We start from the raw sequence: 17,044 nt of genomic DNA on the forward strand, positions 1-17,044 counted from the left end.
GAAAAGGCCGATACCTGAGAGGTACATCCAGATGACCATACCTGAAGCACTCGAAACTGCCAAACAAATTCTATATATATATACACACACACACACACACAGAGATGCGCAATGAATTGAAGGGTGAGCTACAGAACTTACAGTCGAGTTAAAATTCAGGTCTGAATGTGATGGCGGATCTTTGTGTCCATCTTGGTCTGAGAACATCTTCTCTAGGAGAAGGAATGCCAGGAGGCCAGTGATTACCCACAAGCCCTGTGTCATGTAGTGTTTTTCTCTGGTGGCTGGAGAAAAAGAAGGCAAATGTGATTTCTAAGAACAGAGTAGCAACAGGTTTCTACTACGATAAGCATGGGAGCTACTGAAACAGAGCAGGAACTGTTTCATTAGCCATTGTTGTATATTAGAGCAGTGGTCCCCAACCGGTGGCCCGCGAACCAGTACTGATCTGCGGGTCATTTGGTGCCGGGCCGCACAGAAAGAATAAATAACTTAGATTCCTTCCATTTTATTCATTTCAGAATCTGAAAGATGTTTTATTTTGAAAAATTACCGGATTCTCCGTTATATCAGTCTACAGTATGTCACTCTTGACTCAGGTGAATTCGCGCTTCTCGGTCACGTGATAGGTTGGTTACATTACGTTACAAACGTCTTTGAAAAGTTTTTTTTTCTGAAGGGGAAAAGGCCCAGCCAGGAGACAGAAGAGGAGCCTACGACTTTCAAGAAAGAGAAGGCTACATGTAATAGACAGTAACAGGAGTCCTATTTCAAAAATGGCTATATCTCAACGGGAGATTCACACGCACCAAGCCTACTTCGCATAATAAGTGGCAATGGTGAGTCGTATTTTTCATGCACTTTTTATTTGCGGCGTATCTTATTTTGAAGGCACGTTTAAATGTTACCATAGCGACCAGAGAAGGTTGCGGCCAGATAGGACGTTCCTCCTGTCATGATTCGTGTTTATTATGTTTCGAAAATACCACACTTTTCATGTAGGTTCATATTATATTGTTGTATGTATCTGGCCTTAAAGGCCGGTCCCTGAAATTATTGTCTGACATGAAACCGGTCCGTGGGGCAAAAAAGGTTGGGGACCTCTGTATTAGAGGTCATTGAAATTGACCTGTGGTCATAATTTGAATGAAGAAAGATAAATAATGACAAAAATCAGACTCAAAATTAGCGATGATAGAATGGGAGTGGCAGCGATGGGAAGATGACCCACCTGAAGAACCAGAGAGCGCCCATGCTTCAGGGAGGAGGTGAAGGAATACATCACCAAGAAGCCCACCGATAGCGAAGCTCAAAAGCCTCTTTAGCTTTTGGTGTCCAGCTGAGAATAACAAAAGTGTGACATTAATGATGCAGCAGGATCTAAAATGAACATCATTTCATTTGATTATCTTTCATTCTCTTCACAAACTCAATCATCGTTTGAATGAGTAAAATCGGATTCATTTAAGATGAGCATCGCTGGCTCGTGGATGAAAATGAATGAATTGAAACAGTTTACCAACACGTAGCGTAAGGAAAAGAATTGTTTTATCACTTACAAATGGGGAAAAAGGGCGTCTTTCAATTTCGATCTGCATTAAGCTAAAACAGAACAATTTAGGAGCTTACTGAAAGGTTTAAGGCAGTTAGGACCACAGAAAATGGGGCAATAATGGATCTTTCAGCCTGACTGACCAAAAACATACAGCCAATGAAACAAAGGAGTTTGTTTTCAAGAACTAAAATTCCGACAAAACACCCCTTGGAAGGAGGTGAAATTTCAAATTACCAAGTGACAGCCTTTAAACACAGGATTGAGAGATCTGTCAAGTTATTTCCTCTCCACATTATTATTCTTATTTTGCAGCTCCCCTTGTCAGATCGCACTTGAAAACCAAAGGGCAAAAATACAAGCGTGGTACGATTGGAGGGGAAACAGAAAAGGTCACAAGCGTGAAGGTGATTTACAGTAGCTTGCGTCTGATAACACTGGTCAACAAATTTTTCCTTTTTTTTTTTTTTTGCTTCGTTTAATGAAAGATGCAAGTAAAATTTTGGAGAATACATTTTTGCACTGATTCTAATATTTTTAATCAAGCACATCAGGTTTTCATTATAATGATCATCCTCACATGTAATGTAGTCATATATTCAGTCCTATTTACAAATTAAGAGTTAAGTCCAGCAACAGGTGGGGTTTGTTTTTTTCCGGTAAGGTCATAGCTATAAATTACAATGCATGGTGAATTCCATATTGTGCAAGCTTTTATAGGTCAAACTGAAAAACTAAACAAATAAATAAAAATGTCAAAAAGTGGATGCAGTATAAAAAAATAAAAAAAAAATAAAAAAGCAAAGGCATTTTTTGAAATCACCGTCACGAATACATTTAGAGACACATAAAGCCATCTCTGAGTGAAATTAGCTGCTGACCAGTGTTATCAAAGCACAGTGCAGACGAGATTAACTATTTGTACTTATGTAGTCATATGTGCACACACATGACCAGGTCTCTCTCTATCTTGACTTAGCCTCATCTTCTGTTTGTGTACCGTCACTGCGTACAGGGAATTGCAACCAGCTCAATGTCATCTGTTTCACAGTGACTGTTCATAGTTTCCAATGCTGTGCCCATGTTGATAGGCAAGTTAAAAAAAGGGGCTAAAAATGTCAGGAAATTCGCAAAGACAAAAACAGTGGTAGCCAAATCACAGTCATTATGCAGAATGTTACAGACAGCTAAACATAGGCAAAGTGTGTGTCTGAGTGTTTTGTGGTGATTCAACTATTCTTGAGAATAGTTCTTCCCATTTGAAGTCATGTTTAAGTCCCACACAATGTGTGTAAACTAGGTTTTGTAAGCATTTAGGTACAGTGGCTTGAAAAAGTATTCGGCCCCCTTGGACTTTTTGACCTTTTGCCACATTTCAGGCTTCAATCATAAAGATAGAAAATTGGATCCTTTTTTTTTTGGAATCGACACCAGGTGCGACAATTATCGTGAAATGGAATGATTGTAAGTGAAAAGGGCATTATCAAGTATCAATACTAGGTCTTGTCGAATCCTCAAATATAAGTACTGTGCTGTACTTGTATTCATACTCTTGTCTAAAAAGTGGTATTGGTTCATTTCTCTTTGGGCATATGCAGACAACCGAAGTGCAACAGTGAAAAGGTTTTCAGATCACATGACACATTTTGCAAAATACTGTAAACCATGCATGTTGCTACCTACATTAAAATCTGATAAGAATTCATCTTACACGACCTACCTTCGGTTTTCAGGGCTGCTCCAGCTTCGATTGGGATGACGAGCAAGGGGAAAATTCCACTCAGGCCTACAACAACTGAGCCCACAAGGGACAAGACCCAAATATGAGCATGCTCACTAGCTAGGAAGTCTGCTAGGGCCTGGAGGCCTTGAAGGTCATCAGTGAAGTTAGGACCTGATCTTGCAGCCGTAGCTGTTGCGTGAGCCATGGTTGTTTGAGTAATTTTCTGGCCTGATGCCACCTCAGAGGGCAGCATCAGCAGAGTGACTAAGATTAACAGAGCAGATACAGCCCAGGTGGGCCTCCGACCGCGTTCAACTTTCATCTGTCCCATGGGCCAAAGAACCCATGTAACTGGTAATTCTGTAACGACAGCAATATATATGCAGTAGTTTAGCACAACAAATGGAAATTCAATTCTCAATCCTTTATTTTGTGAAAAAGTTCAGACCGAAAACAATATTGCAGTCTAACATGGTGCAGAAAATCAGTCACTATGGGAAAAAGCAAGAGAAATAGGGGAATACTCTGTCATAATGTGATTAGTAGGATGATAGTTCCTTGTTAGCATATGAAATGTTCTGATGTATTGTATTGTTTTATATGTTGTAGTCAGGACCAGAATACAAGTGTGCCTCACCTCCTTATGATGCCTATACAGTCAAACCTCGGTTTTCGAACGTCTCTGTTTTCGACCAAATCGGTTTTCGACCAAAGATTTCTAGTTTTTTATGCCTCGGATGACGACCGAAAATCGGTTCTCGACCAAACTGAGCGCATTTGAATGCACCATTTGACTCCTCTCGCCTTCCTTACACGAGGAAGTGATGCTTCTTCGTGTAGCGTTCCATTGTGAGCAGATTTTCAATAAAGATTTTTTTTTTAAAAAAAGAGCGTGGTTTCGGTTTTTGAACAAATCGGTTTTCAAACAGCCTTCTGGAATGGATTATGGTCGAAAACCGAGGTATGACTGTATTGGAAAAACGAATAAACAGTTGCACAGGCGATGTATGCTAGTTAAAAAAAAATCAGTTACCAGTCTGAAAAGACAGAGGCTCGCTGATGACTCTTGGAGATATTATAAACTTGGAAAACTTGAGACAAGAGAGCTGCTCTACATGTCAAAGGCAGTTAACGTTTTTGGCGATTTTTTTCAATTACTGATAGGTATTTCATTAAACATCATATTTGCTTGGGAAAATATAACCAATGAATGGCGATTGTAATTTGTATTTTTTAAGTACCACGTTTCCATGTCAATGGTATCGATCAGCCACATTAGCACCCGCTAACAGAAAAAGCTTTACAGCCGATGTCAGCCATAACGAGGAGATTGAGGCCAAAAATATATAAAAATATTTACAATATCAGCAATGGGATTTGCACCATGGAGTACTGCATTTTTACAGCTACACAATAATTTGCCTCAAAAATTGTAGTTTTTAAAAAAAAAAATCAGGTTAGCTATGTTTTTAATCTGTTAAATTGATTTCATTACATGAAAGACAAAGTGGACGTGTTAAATATCATATAATTTAAGGAATAAATATGATACTCTCTGATCCTATTAAATAGAAATATTTATCTTTCACATGGACAGAAAATAGCCCATTCAGAAATAACTTTTATCTAACCATTATCATTATTACAATTTTATACTCACGGGTACTGTCAAGGGATTCAATAAATACCATGGTTTGAATATCAGGCAATACGGCAAAGCCCTCAGTCACCTGTTTGAAGCAGTTAAAACAGTAACAAAAATCTGAGGGACGTGTACCAAGAATTAACAGAACAAAATGTTACATATTTTGGTTTAAATATGTATTTTTCCATAAACTATTACACAGATGCATATTTATGTATGCATAATTAGAGTAATTGCATTTGTTTTGATGGTACGATGTAATTTTCTATCATGTTTGTAAATTGAAGTTAACAAGAGTGTTAAAGGGTGTATAAGGGCTGTAAATGGATGACTGACGGGATGTTGACATGCTCAACTTGATTGTATCCACATCTTACGTTTCAGTTCTATTTTCAAAGCAGTTATTTTAAAACTGTTTGCTTTGAAGAAAATTTGTGAGGCCTACGGGATGTACAAGTACCCGTGCAGTAGTTTGTTGTTGAATATGGAGTCGGAATAGTAATAATTTACGCAGTTTACTTTTAGGGGCAAATTTCTATGAAAGCAATTGGTACACAAGCTGTGTGGCATTTTTTTCCGCACTACTTTTTAATGAAAAAACATCTCGTTCAAACTTTTAGGGGTGAAGAAAATACTTTAATTTGATCCGACATACATTTACTTAAGATGCTAATAAAATCAACTTGACTGCTCTCATCACTGTCTGACGTTGTATCGACCGCAAAGGAGTTTCAGGGAAAGATTACATAACATACTGCAGACAGATACTTCATCAAATAATACGTAAGAACTCAAACTAAACATATTTAACCAAACATCCACTGCGCCAAATGAGTGCTATCTTAATTTTATTTATCTGTCAAGGTCCGTCTAAACTAGATCCGACCCATGCACTTAAATTAGCAAGCTAACGTTAGCACAATAATAACACTTGCACGCTAAAGTCAGTAGCTGCGACACGTTCAATCAGTGCGCGGTACTGTCACAAGCATCACTTGCAAGTTAGTGACGTGGCACCCAATCGATTTTACACTTACAATACCTTATGGTTTAAGCAGTCTTTGCACCAGAGTATCCCTGCCATCCAGGCCAATTTTACTGCACGCTGCCTTGCCCCGTACGCCAGACAGGATCCCCACCGGCAGCCGAAGGCAGGAAAGGTCCGGCCGCAGCTGCCTTCTAGGAGCACAGCTTTTTTTCTCCCCCTTTCCTCCAGCAGCCACGTATGAGGTAGCTGGAGAGGAAAAACTGGCACATGAGAAAGGAAGTAGGAGAAGTGGATAATCACGCCCCACAGAAACGAAACACTTCGGGACCGACTTGCTTTCGGACTACATGCGTAGTTGAGCTAGGCGTGTGCAGTTTTACATACGCAAGTTGTTGTATTAGTTCCATGGCCCCACGTTTAATCACAATGCTGTCGCGTTCACAAAATGAGCAACCCAAGGATTCAGTTAAACAAAAATCTACAGTTACAAAGTTTCACAAGTTTAATCAACAGGTCAATCGACAAAATCGATGATAGAAATAAAAATAATTTACACCGTACTGTAGGAGTACTGAGCACTTTTTAAGAAAAGACTCTGAAATGCAAGTGCAAAAGTAAAATTGCATTTCTTCATTGTTTTTTTTTTTACAATACCCGTTTTGATAACTTGGCGCAAAACAAAAGAAATATCACAAAAAAATAGTTTACCTCCTTTATTAACTTGTATTGTGCTTGTAATGGAAAGGAAAAACTTTGGCTAAACATGATTAGAGATTAAACGCCCCAAATAGGCCTTTGCCTGAAGTTATGATGGAAAGGTCCCCTTTGGTATGGGAGTACAGTACCAGGCAAAGGTTATCCTCTAATTCAATTTTTTTCATGTCTTAATTGTAGTGTCATACTTAAATCATCAAACCCGGTGGTCGACGGATTTGTACGACGGCTTAACAGTGCAGAGGTGCAGCATTCGATACTGGCTTTCCTGTGTGGAGTTTGCATGTTCTCCCCCTGACTGCGTGAGTTTTCTCCAGGTCCCTCCCACATTCCAGAAACATGCGTGGCAGGTTAATGGAACGCTCTAAGTATAAATTGTCCCTAGGTGTGAGCGCAGATGGTTGTTTGTCTCTGTGTGCCCTGCGATTGGCTGGCAACCAGTTCAGAGTGTCCCCCGCCTACTGCCCGAAGACAGCTGGGATAGGCTCCAGCAGGCCCCACGACCCTTGTGAGGATAAGCGGATCAGAAAATGGATGGATGGATGAATGTTTTATTATTTGATCATTTTGATTCTTCAAAGTGTGTACCATTTTCCGAGATAACAGCTTTGCAAATCTTGGTCATTTCTCAGTCAGCTTTATGATTTGGATGATGTTTTTTTGACGTGGAATGACTTTCACTTCACAGCTGTTGAATTGTCAACTTGAATTTCTTGACGTCGATTGTGTTTGAGACCATTCTAATTTGAAGGTGTTTCCCAAATTTTGACTGGTGCTATTCCTTTGGGTCATACAAATTTAAATATTGCAAATTGAATTGTTCATTTCATTTCAAATACTTTAATGTCACCAAAGGGAAATTTGTCATGGATACTGAACTGGTTCTGCAGTTTACAGTTGGCAGTACTGTATCAGACACACATCAGGGCGACACACACCACAATCCCGTGAAAAAAAGCAATCACCGATAATTAATCAATTCAGTGCAGTACACACTCACCGATATATTTGCATTCATTATCTTAATAGATGTAGGAATAAAAGAATGTTTGTAATGGTTCAAAATTACAGATCTCAAAATGGTAAGCTGCTGAACTGTAATCTTTATGCAGCAGGCCCAGGATGGTGGCGTCATCTGAAAATTTGATGATGTAATTATTAGGATGGATCGTTGGTATATAAAGTAAAAAAATTCCTTTGGGAGCTGGCACATCCTTGGGGGGCAAAAGTGCTGGAGTGTCTGAACCCAGAGAGGACATTGTTAACTTTGGCATGCTGCGCATGGTTCGTTAGAAAGGACATAAACCATTTCAAAATAAAAGGATTGACAGTTTCTCAATTGGTAGATGTGGCTCTAGCGTATTAAACGCTGAGCTAAAATCGACAAACAAAAGTCGAACAAAAACTTTGGGGTCTGCCTGATGTTAAGTGACCAGATGACTAATACCTGTAGTATTAATTACATCATCTGTGGCACGCCCCCACTTTTAGGCAAACTGAAAAGGATCTTCTTGAGTGAGGACACTATGATTCTCTCAAAACATTTTATTACATTTGTTTATTACATTATATTTGATGTAAGCACAACTGGATAAAAATCATTATTTTCCTGGATAGGGTTTTTTTTTTTTTTTTTTTTTTTTTTTTAATTAGTACCGGTATTAAAACTAATTTCTTCCAGCAGGTGGGAACGGTGTGCTGATTTACAGATTTTTGAAAGACAGGACACAGCGCCGGTGTCAGCTTTTCCGCACAGATTTTAAGAAGGAACGTGAAAATGCCATCTGGCCCTGTGGCGTTCTTGGAACTACCGTGTTTGAAAAGGGACTTTGGTGGGTTCAGTCAGCTTTCTGGCATCCTGGTCGACGACACATATAGGTTTTAATACGTACATTATCACACTCAGAAGAGAAATCATGGTTCTCAAATCGAAAAAAAAAAGTCATTTAATTCATTTGCTTTTTGCATATCATTCGGAGTACTCAAACATGTCTTGCCAGTGGTCATGTTGGTGATGGCCTTCATAGTATCCCACAACTTCTTAGAATTCCCAGCATGAAAGTTCTGTTCAATTGTATCCTTATAGCTTTTCCTCGCATCCCTAAGCATGCAGTTAAGTTTCTTTTTACAATTTATGAAATCTTTCATCTTTTTGGTTCTGTAAAGTTGATTGTTTGGGTATATATTTATTTCTCTATGAGGTATGACATTGACCACGCAGAACTGAATGCAATCAGTGACAGACTCAGCGCCATCATTCACATCCATTTCATGAAAGATGCTCCATTCAGTAGTCATGAAGCATCCTTTGCTCCTCCTTTGGGTCTATGAGGGTGCATAGGAGTTTGCCATACTGGTCTACATGTGCTTTGGGGAGTTAAGCATTTGTCCATGTCCCCCATGGGATCTTCTAGAGCAGGGGTTTCAAACATACGGCCTGCGGGCCAGAACCAGCCCCCAAGGAGGTTCGATCAGGCCCGCAGGATAATTTAAAAGTGAAAAAATACATAAAAGACACGGAATATTTTAATAAGGTGCAACTCATGGAGTATCCGCTAGGGGACACACTGTTTTGATCAGAGTAAAAGACAACATTGTTTTGATCAGAGAAGAAGACAAGAGCAGCCTCAGTCTGTCACTGAGACAGACCCAACACAGCAGACGCTATCAAGGACGTGAATACTTTATTCTTTACACATTTAATAGCACTCTCCTTAGTTTGTAAGGTGTAGGCAGGAATTCAATTTAGATGTTATATGCTCGTGTAAATGGTTTAAAAATTCCTTTCTTTATAAATCTCGTTTAATCTTAAAGTTCATTACTATATTTTTCAAGACCAAATACTTGTTAAAGTTTGTACAATCAGTGGGATCAGTTGCAATGCATATATGTGAATGATAAAAGTAAATTGCACATTTGTCTAAGGAAATCTAAGGTGCTTCATGAAATGTTTCGTAAAAGATATGTTCATTTCAACTTTTTCCAAATGTTCTTGTGCTTCTTTAGACCAAAACAAAGGAAAGACATATTATTTTGGTTATTTATAGCAGAGTATGGTATAATTTTAATGGTCCGGCCCACTTGACATCTACCGAGGCCGTATGTGGCCCACAATGTGAAATGAGTTTGACACCCCTGTTCTAGAGAGAGTTTGGTCCATATTACCTAGACAGTCAGATTTGAGATTTAAAACTTTATTTTTAGAAATAAAAATATGAAAAGTGTGGCGAGCAATCTTATTTGGCCCCTTTGCTGTCAGTGCAGCCAACTAACTCACTCCAGAAGTTCAAAAGGGCAGTTAAAGTCCTAGACAGGAAACCAATGCACTTCCACAGAGGAACGCAATCCTGGAATAAGTTGCTAATACACTTTAGAGACTGTGATAACTTTCCACTTTCCGCCCCCCAAAAAAAAAAAAAATTTAAACATTGGCTAAAAATATATCAGACATGCACCCATTACACACCATTTCCAGACTCCAGCCCGTTCCAGTGGGCTTCTGGCCAATCAATTTGTACCTCTAAGTGATTTGTCTGTCCTGGTCTTTTGTCTTGTAATTGAGTACTGCAACTGTTTGTAATGTCTCTTTTATGATGCCTTTCCGATTTGGTTTTTATTTCTGTCATAGTGGTCTTAAACCTTTATGTGTCTCACTGTGCTATTTTAATAACCAGCCTTGGGACTATGGCTGAAAACTAGCATTTATGCTAAATCTGGCACATTTACACATTTTATTCTTGTGTCGATTAATGTGCATTGTCCCAATGAAATAAATAAATAAACAACGTTCCCTGATGCACCAGTCAACACTTTTTCATCACTATCCTTATTCCCCCTAACCTGGTGTACATCCTTTCCATCTCTGTTTGTCTGAACAATCTGTAAAGATCTTTCTCACCTATTTTTTACTGTCCGACATCACAGACGTCATCAAATGCCTCTTCTTTTGGCCTTTGCCACCACCTCCTTTGCCCGATGTTGCGTCTCCTTGTATTCCTGTCTCCTCTCCTCAGTGCTCTCACTGACCCACTTCCTGGCTAACCTCTGATATGCTTTCTTGCACTTTCTGGGTCCCCACCCAAGTCTCCTTCTCTCCTTTCCTACCAGAACACATTCCAAGTACTCTCCTGACTGTCTCTTGGATCACCTTGGCTGTCGTGGTACAGTCTTCTGTAAACCACCCCTATCCACCGAAAGCCATGTCACCTCTCTTTTCTTGAATAGCTGCATGACACCCTTCCTTTTTCAGCTTCCACTACATGGTTCTCTGCTCTGCCTTTGTCTTCTCAATCTTCATTCCCCCAACAGTTATTTTTGATTTCTTGATTTCCAGCCTCTTCTGGAAGAAAATGTTCTCCACAGCCATAGCCATACTTTTGGCAAGGTCCACCACCATCTGTTCCTCCAACTTGCCAGGATACCAAATTTACACATCACTTTTTAATCACCCGTTTCCTTCACTAACATGTCCATGACAGTCTGCACCAATCGAGAGTCTCTTTCGACCTGGGATGGTCAGAACTGCCCTCTTTAGCTCTTTCCAGATTCCCTCTCCCCCACAAACAAGTTCTTTGTCTTACAAAGCTTTTAAATGAAAAACGTCATCTGAAAAAATTACAGGTGGTAGGTTTTATTTATTTATTTTTTTCAGACTGCTGTCAAAAAATAGGCCATGTCATTTGAATCCGTAAAACAACTTTCCCCATTCGAAGTACAGTAATCCCGCTGAAGTCACCTCGAAACAATTTAGAGTGTTCCATTAACCTGACATGCATGTTTTTGAAATGTGGGTGGAAACCAGAGTACCCAAAGATAACCCACTCACACACAGGAGATGACCTGACTGCCCACAATAGAAACGTCTCCCTTGTTGCAGGTGGCAACAATGCTCTTCCATGGACAGTTTTGCTCATCCCAGCTGGATTGGTTCCTCTTTCTTCGCTGAGTCAACTTGCTGTGGAAATTTTAAGACACTGCGCCTGTTGACACCACAGCACTGCTCTGAAGGTGGCGATTTCTCTTGCATTCCTGTTGACGATAGTCCATTCTTATTGCTAATGTGATTAATGAGTCAAGGATTTGAGGGTTGATAACTAATACATCTTGAGTCCTTTTTGAAAAGATATCATGAAGGGCCGTGGCCTTTAATGCCCTCCCAGAGAAATGTGACACCATATATCTCACCTTGTTCTATAGTCAAGGCTGATGGCAAATATTTGTAGTGTATTCCACATTCCGTAATAAAAGGACGGCACTCCCCTTGCTCACTGGAGTACCTCTCTGCCTGAGATAGATGAAGAGCCGTGGTGTGTAGTGATGAAACTGATGCAGCAGAGATAGACTTGGGTGGTAATGGGGGGCCTTGAAACCATCTTAACTGTTGTTGACGAAGTAAATAGAGTGACTGGCTGGGACATCAGTCCAAAGATTTTTACACTTTGGGAATTTGGAAGTTTGTGCACAGATGGGAAAAGTGTGTCACAGTGCTGGGAGACTACATTGAAAAGTAAAAAAAAACTAAGGAAGCTTTTATCTGTATTGGAAGGTTGCTGGAGCCTATCCCAGCTGTCTTCAGGCAGTAGGTGGGGGACACCCTGAACTGGTTGCCAGCCAATCGCAGGGCACAGAGAGACGAACAACCATCAGCGCTCACACCTAGGGACAATTTATAAAGTCGGTCCTCAATGGCCGCTGTCCTGCCTGTTTTTCAGCTCCCAAGAGCGACACACCCACATCAAATAATCAGGATTGCTCGAATGCTGCTTCAGAACTGATCATCTGAATCAGGTGTGTTGCAGCTGGGAGAGCTGGAAAAGAGGCAGGACAGTGGCCCTACAGGCTCGGAGCTGGACATGCCTGATTTGTTCAATCAGCCCGCCATGCATGTTTTTGGAATGTGGGAGGAAACCAGAATACCCAGAGAAAACCCCCGCAGGCAAAGGGGAACTCCTCACAGGAAGGCTGGAGCTGGGATCGAACCCACGACCTCTACACTGTGAGGTCGACGCGCTAACCTGTCGCCTGCCGCGCGCGTGCGTGTGCGTGTGCGTGTGCGTGTGTGTGTGTGTGTGTGTGTGTATATCTATCTATCTATCTATATACTGTATATTTTTTAAACTAACACCGAATAAGATTATTGAAGTCACATAACGCACGTGAACACACACACACACACACACACACACACACACACACACACACACACACACACACACACACACACGTTCACGCATGCGCTATGTGACACTCGGGTACATTCAAGAACAAAACATGAAAGCATTTGTGTGTGTGGTGGGGACCATTTAGCTGACTATCAAGCATTAAATGAAACTGTTAAGCAGTCAATGAAACCTAGCAAGACAGTTTTTCAATGCCTTTGTCTTTTTTTACTTAATTGATTGCCTCGGGGGGTTTGGCCACTTGCACACGAGTGAGGACATCAAAATACACAGGTTTGCTCAGCGGGAGCTAGCAGCCAGTACAACAAGCGGATGGATTTAAAATTGGTAAAAAGGATAAACGCTTCGAAAAATGGATGGATGGATGGTTGCGAGAACACCCTTGGTTCTGCTGTTCGATAGTGTACGGCGGGAGATACTGGTGGGTAAAGTAAGTAAATGCCTTGAACGAAAGGTTGACACTGCGTTGAGGTTAGTGCGTGTTTACATTCAATGTGTAAAAAAACAAAAAAAAACAAAAAAAAAAAAAACCCAAAAAACTAAAGTGAATTTGCGGCAAAATGCTTTGGACAACATATGGTGTAGATAAAGCATGATATAAGTGTACTTCATTTTCTATGATGATAAAATTGAAAGTTTCCGTTTTTGGACTATCTATGACATGTTTTTCGGCAAAAGTGTAATTAGTAATCCAAGCCCGAAATTATTTACAGCTCTGGCGTATTGAGGAGAGGTTCACCGGTCCTTGATCCGTTTAGTGACGATTACACTGACGGACGAAAACCCACCTCTGTCAGTGCTTTGTCCGTCATTTTTTTGTGAGTTTATTTCCTGTTATTCGTAAGTCATAAGCAAAACAGGCGTCCGTCAGTGACGGAGTGCCATACCTTACGTAAGTCTTGATGGAATGCCCACCTCTGGTGGTCATCACAGTGGACAGCTATTAAAAGGTAGCTCTTTTCTACATGAACAAATCCACTCCAAAAAAATCCCTAAAAATCCAGATGTAGGTTATTATAATTCCTGCATGAATGGATTTAAGTTCTCTGGGTTTCCTCCCACATTCCAAAAACATGCACTGTTGGCTAAGCGGACACTCTGTATTGTCCTTCGGTGTGACTCTTGAGTGTGAATGGTTGTTTGTCTTTGTGTGCCCTGTGGTTGGCTGGCAACCAGTTCAAGGTGTACCCCGCCTACTGCCCGATGATAGCTGGGAAAGGCTTCAGCATGTCCGAGACCCTCGGGGGATAAGCGGTTTGTATCATGGATGGATGGATGGATTTTAGGACACCCTGTAGGCCTATTTGACAGAGAATTTGCTTGAGTGTTTGATGTTTGTGGTTCATGTGTCATTTCCTCTCTGCATGCTCTCACTCTACTGTACACCCCACTTGTTCCTCTAAGGGGTTTTATATTTTGATTAGAAAACACTAATTTATTGAAACTTAAAAAAACAAAACGATCTGTCAGTGCTTTGTCCGTCATTTTTTTGTGAGTTTATTTCCTGTTATTCGTAAGTCATAAGCAAAACAGGCGTCCGTCAGTGACGGAGTGCCATACCTTACGTAAGTCTTGATGGAATGCCCACCTCTGGTGGTCATCACAGTGGACAGCTATTAAAAGGTAGCTCTTTTCTACATGAACAAATCCACTCCAAAAAAATCCCTAAAAATCCAGATGTAGGTTATTATAATTCCTGCATGAATGGATTTAAGTTCTCTGGGTTTCCTCCCACATTCCAAAAACATGCACTGTTGGCTAAGCGGACACTCTGTATTGTCCTTCGGTGTGACTCTTGAGTGTGAATGGTTGTTTGTCTTTGTGTGCCCTGTGGTTGGCTGGCAACCAGTTCAAGGTGTACCCCGCCTACTGCCCGATGATAGCTGGGAAAGGCTTCAGCATGTCCGAGACCCTCGGGGGATAAGCGGTTTGTATCATGGATGGATGGATGGATTTTAGGACACCCTGTAGGCCTATTTGACAGAGAATTTGCTTGAGTGTTTGATGTTTGTGGTTCATGTGTCATTTCCTCTCTGCATGCTCTCACTCTACTGTACACCCCACTTGTTCCTCTAAGGGGTTTTATATTTTGATTAGAAAACACTAATTTATTGAAACTTAAAAAAACAAAACGATCCATCTCACCCCACTGTATATTTTCTTCTGTACTATTACATGTATTGAACTGCATTGTCTCTCTCTTCCAAGCATCAACTTGTCCATTACTGTTAATGTGTTCCCTACACAACAAGACAGCTGCAAAATATGTGTGAAATGTTATCAAAAATAACCCTCAATAGTTTCTGAAGCAAATAGATGTGTAGCATGATCAAATGAAGCTGCACAGGTAACTAGCATCTTTAAAAATGCTTTTTCTCAATGTGGAGTAGGCAAATTATTATATAGGGTTCTTATTTAACCATTGTCAAAGTCATAATGAAATGTTTTCAAAAAAACACGAAAAAACCGAAATTTTTAGCAAGTACATTGGTATTTTCGACTATTTTAACAGGAAGCAAAAAAGCAATTATGCTGTGAGGCTATCAACAAACTGTATACAGTATATGTTGTTCTGAGTCACCCACCTGAGTCCTAGTAATCATTCATTATTGTGTGCCCTCCTCATGTCGAACAATCCATTTTAATATATATTCGTCTTATATTCATACAACCCTGTATCAAACTAAATAGATGAGGGGGAAATGCTATATGTTGTCTTGACAAAACATATAACTCTTTTGAGACTTGAGCTGGTTTCTTATTATTAGAATGTTTGTTTCAGAAGCATATATCTCAGTTTTGTATGAATTGCTAATCCAAATAATTGGCCCTTTGAGCAAGTATGCAGATATGTTGGGCCATTGTGGAGAAAAGGACAAAGAAGCCCCCTGCTTCCGTGGTTATTTTGTGTCTCAAGGTATGTGGCCACTAGGTGGTGCATGCAATAGCAATTCACTGCGCCGAGAGCAGGCAAGAAAACGTCACATACAGTCCATTAAAATGATTCATTTAGAAAAAAAAAAAAAGTATGGGAAACTTTGTACAGCATAGGGTGCTTTATGGCAAGCCATTTGAGCATTTATTCCATATCTTGCCATAGTGCTTTGCCATCACACATGCTTTTTAAAGCTACAATATACAGGTATATATATGGCAGCAAAACTGAAAATAATCTATCCCTTGTTATTGTCAGAGTCAGTTTGATGGCACAGTTCTTGATGTTTACTTGTCACGTTATGAACAAATTTTCTCTTATTTTAAAAAATAGATAACTGTACCAGACTTGGTCTAGTGAGATATGAAGATAAAAACAGCAGAAAAAGAACAACAAAACACATGATTAATATCCGCACTGAATCATCCTTGTCTGGCTTAAGCAACAAGAAAAAAAAAAAAAGAGGAACTCGGGTTGTTTAGAGAGATAGGGGCTGAAAGCCTTATATGGTATACATTTCTAAATGTGCATTTTTTTTAAGTGGTTGCGACGTGAACATCTAGTAAACAGGGAACAAAACAGCGTGTTCAAATAAATGAAATAAATTATTGGAACAACAGCCTATGCTCGCTTCTTCGCACCTAGTTTTTGGTTTATCCCTTTTTGTGCCTATGTGCTTGAGTGAGTGTTTGTCCATGTACTTTGTGATTCACACTTGTCTAATAATATCCACCGGCCTTAGCTGAGGGTTGGTGTCGAGGAGTCCAGAGAAAATGAGGAATCAGGAAAAAGAAGTGAGAGAGCTGGATGTCCCCTAGCACGCATGTCAGGCAACTGTTCCATGTCATTGTGAAACAAATAATGGACACTGAAACCTCTGCTGAGTGTCAGTCAAGGACAACGGTCTTCTTTGTGCGCTGTCCACCCACAGAAATTAAATGCAATATTGATTCCACATTATTTTAGTTGATAAAAAAATAGATATTTGATGGCAATGCAACTTGTTGGTTCATTTTGGAAGTCATGTTACTGCTACTAATTCAATTTAGAATTGCATTTACTTTCTTTCCGCTGTATCATTCATTCATTAATTTGTTAATTTTGTCATGACCTGGACAAGATGTACAGTCGCAGATCATAAAACTATCAATTTCACACACAAAAAAAGTAGTCACTTGACCAAAAATCACAAATGTTGAATTAAGTGATTTTAAAATGTTTTCTTTTTTGTGTGTGCATACCATTAATTCAAACTACAACATACATATCTATAATGTAAAGTAACCATGCAGTCATACTGTCTAATGT

At 39.9% G+C, this 17,044-nt stretch overlaps 1 protein-coding gene across 3 annotated transcripts in view; it reads right to left on the reverse strand.

Annotated features, from left to right (window-relative positions):
• The window catches only part of slc39a13 (solute carrier family 39 member 13), a 15,378-nt gene extending 9,115 nt beyond the window's left edge, over window positions 1–6,263 (reverse strand). Inside the window, exons 1-4 of one of the 3 annotated variants that reach the window (XM_019867244.1) lie at window positions 5,963–6,263; window positions 3,273–3,635; window positions 1,232–1,339; window positions 142–284 (exon numbers count right to left, since the gene is read on the reverse strand). In XM_019867244.1, coding sequence (XP_019722803.1) covers window positions 142–284; window positions 1,232–1,339; window positions 3,273–3,606 — 585 coding nt within the window. In that variant the 5' untranslated portion in view covers window positions 3,607–3,635; window positions 5,963–6,263. Of the gene's footprint in view, window positions 1–141; window positions 285–1,231; window positions 1,340–3,272; window positions 3,636–5,957 lie in introns of all 3 variants that reach the window. The other 2 variants (XM_019867243.1, XM_019867242.1) reach the window with 2 other exon arrangements.
• Between the last annotated feature and the right edge of the window lie 10,781 nt (window positions 6,264–17,044).

The sequence above is a fragment of the Hippocampus comes genome, unplaced genomic scaffold, assembly GCF_001891065.2.
Source record: "Hippocampus comes isolate QL1 unplaced genomic scaffold, H_comes_QL1_v1.1 scaffold2, whole genome shotgun sequence".
In the NCBI taxonomy this organism is placed as follows: Eukaryota; Metazoa; Chordata; class Actinopteri; order Syngnathiformes; family Syngnathidae; genus Hippocampus; species Hippocampus comes.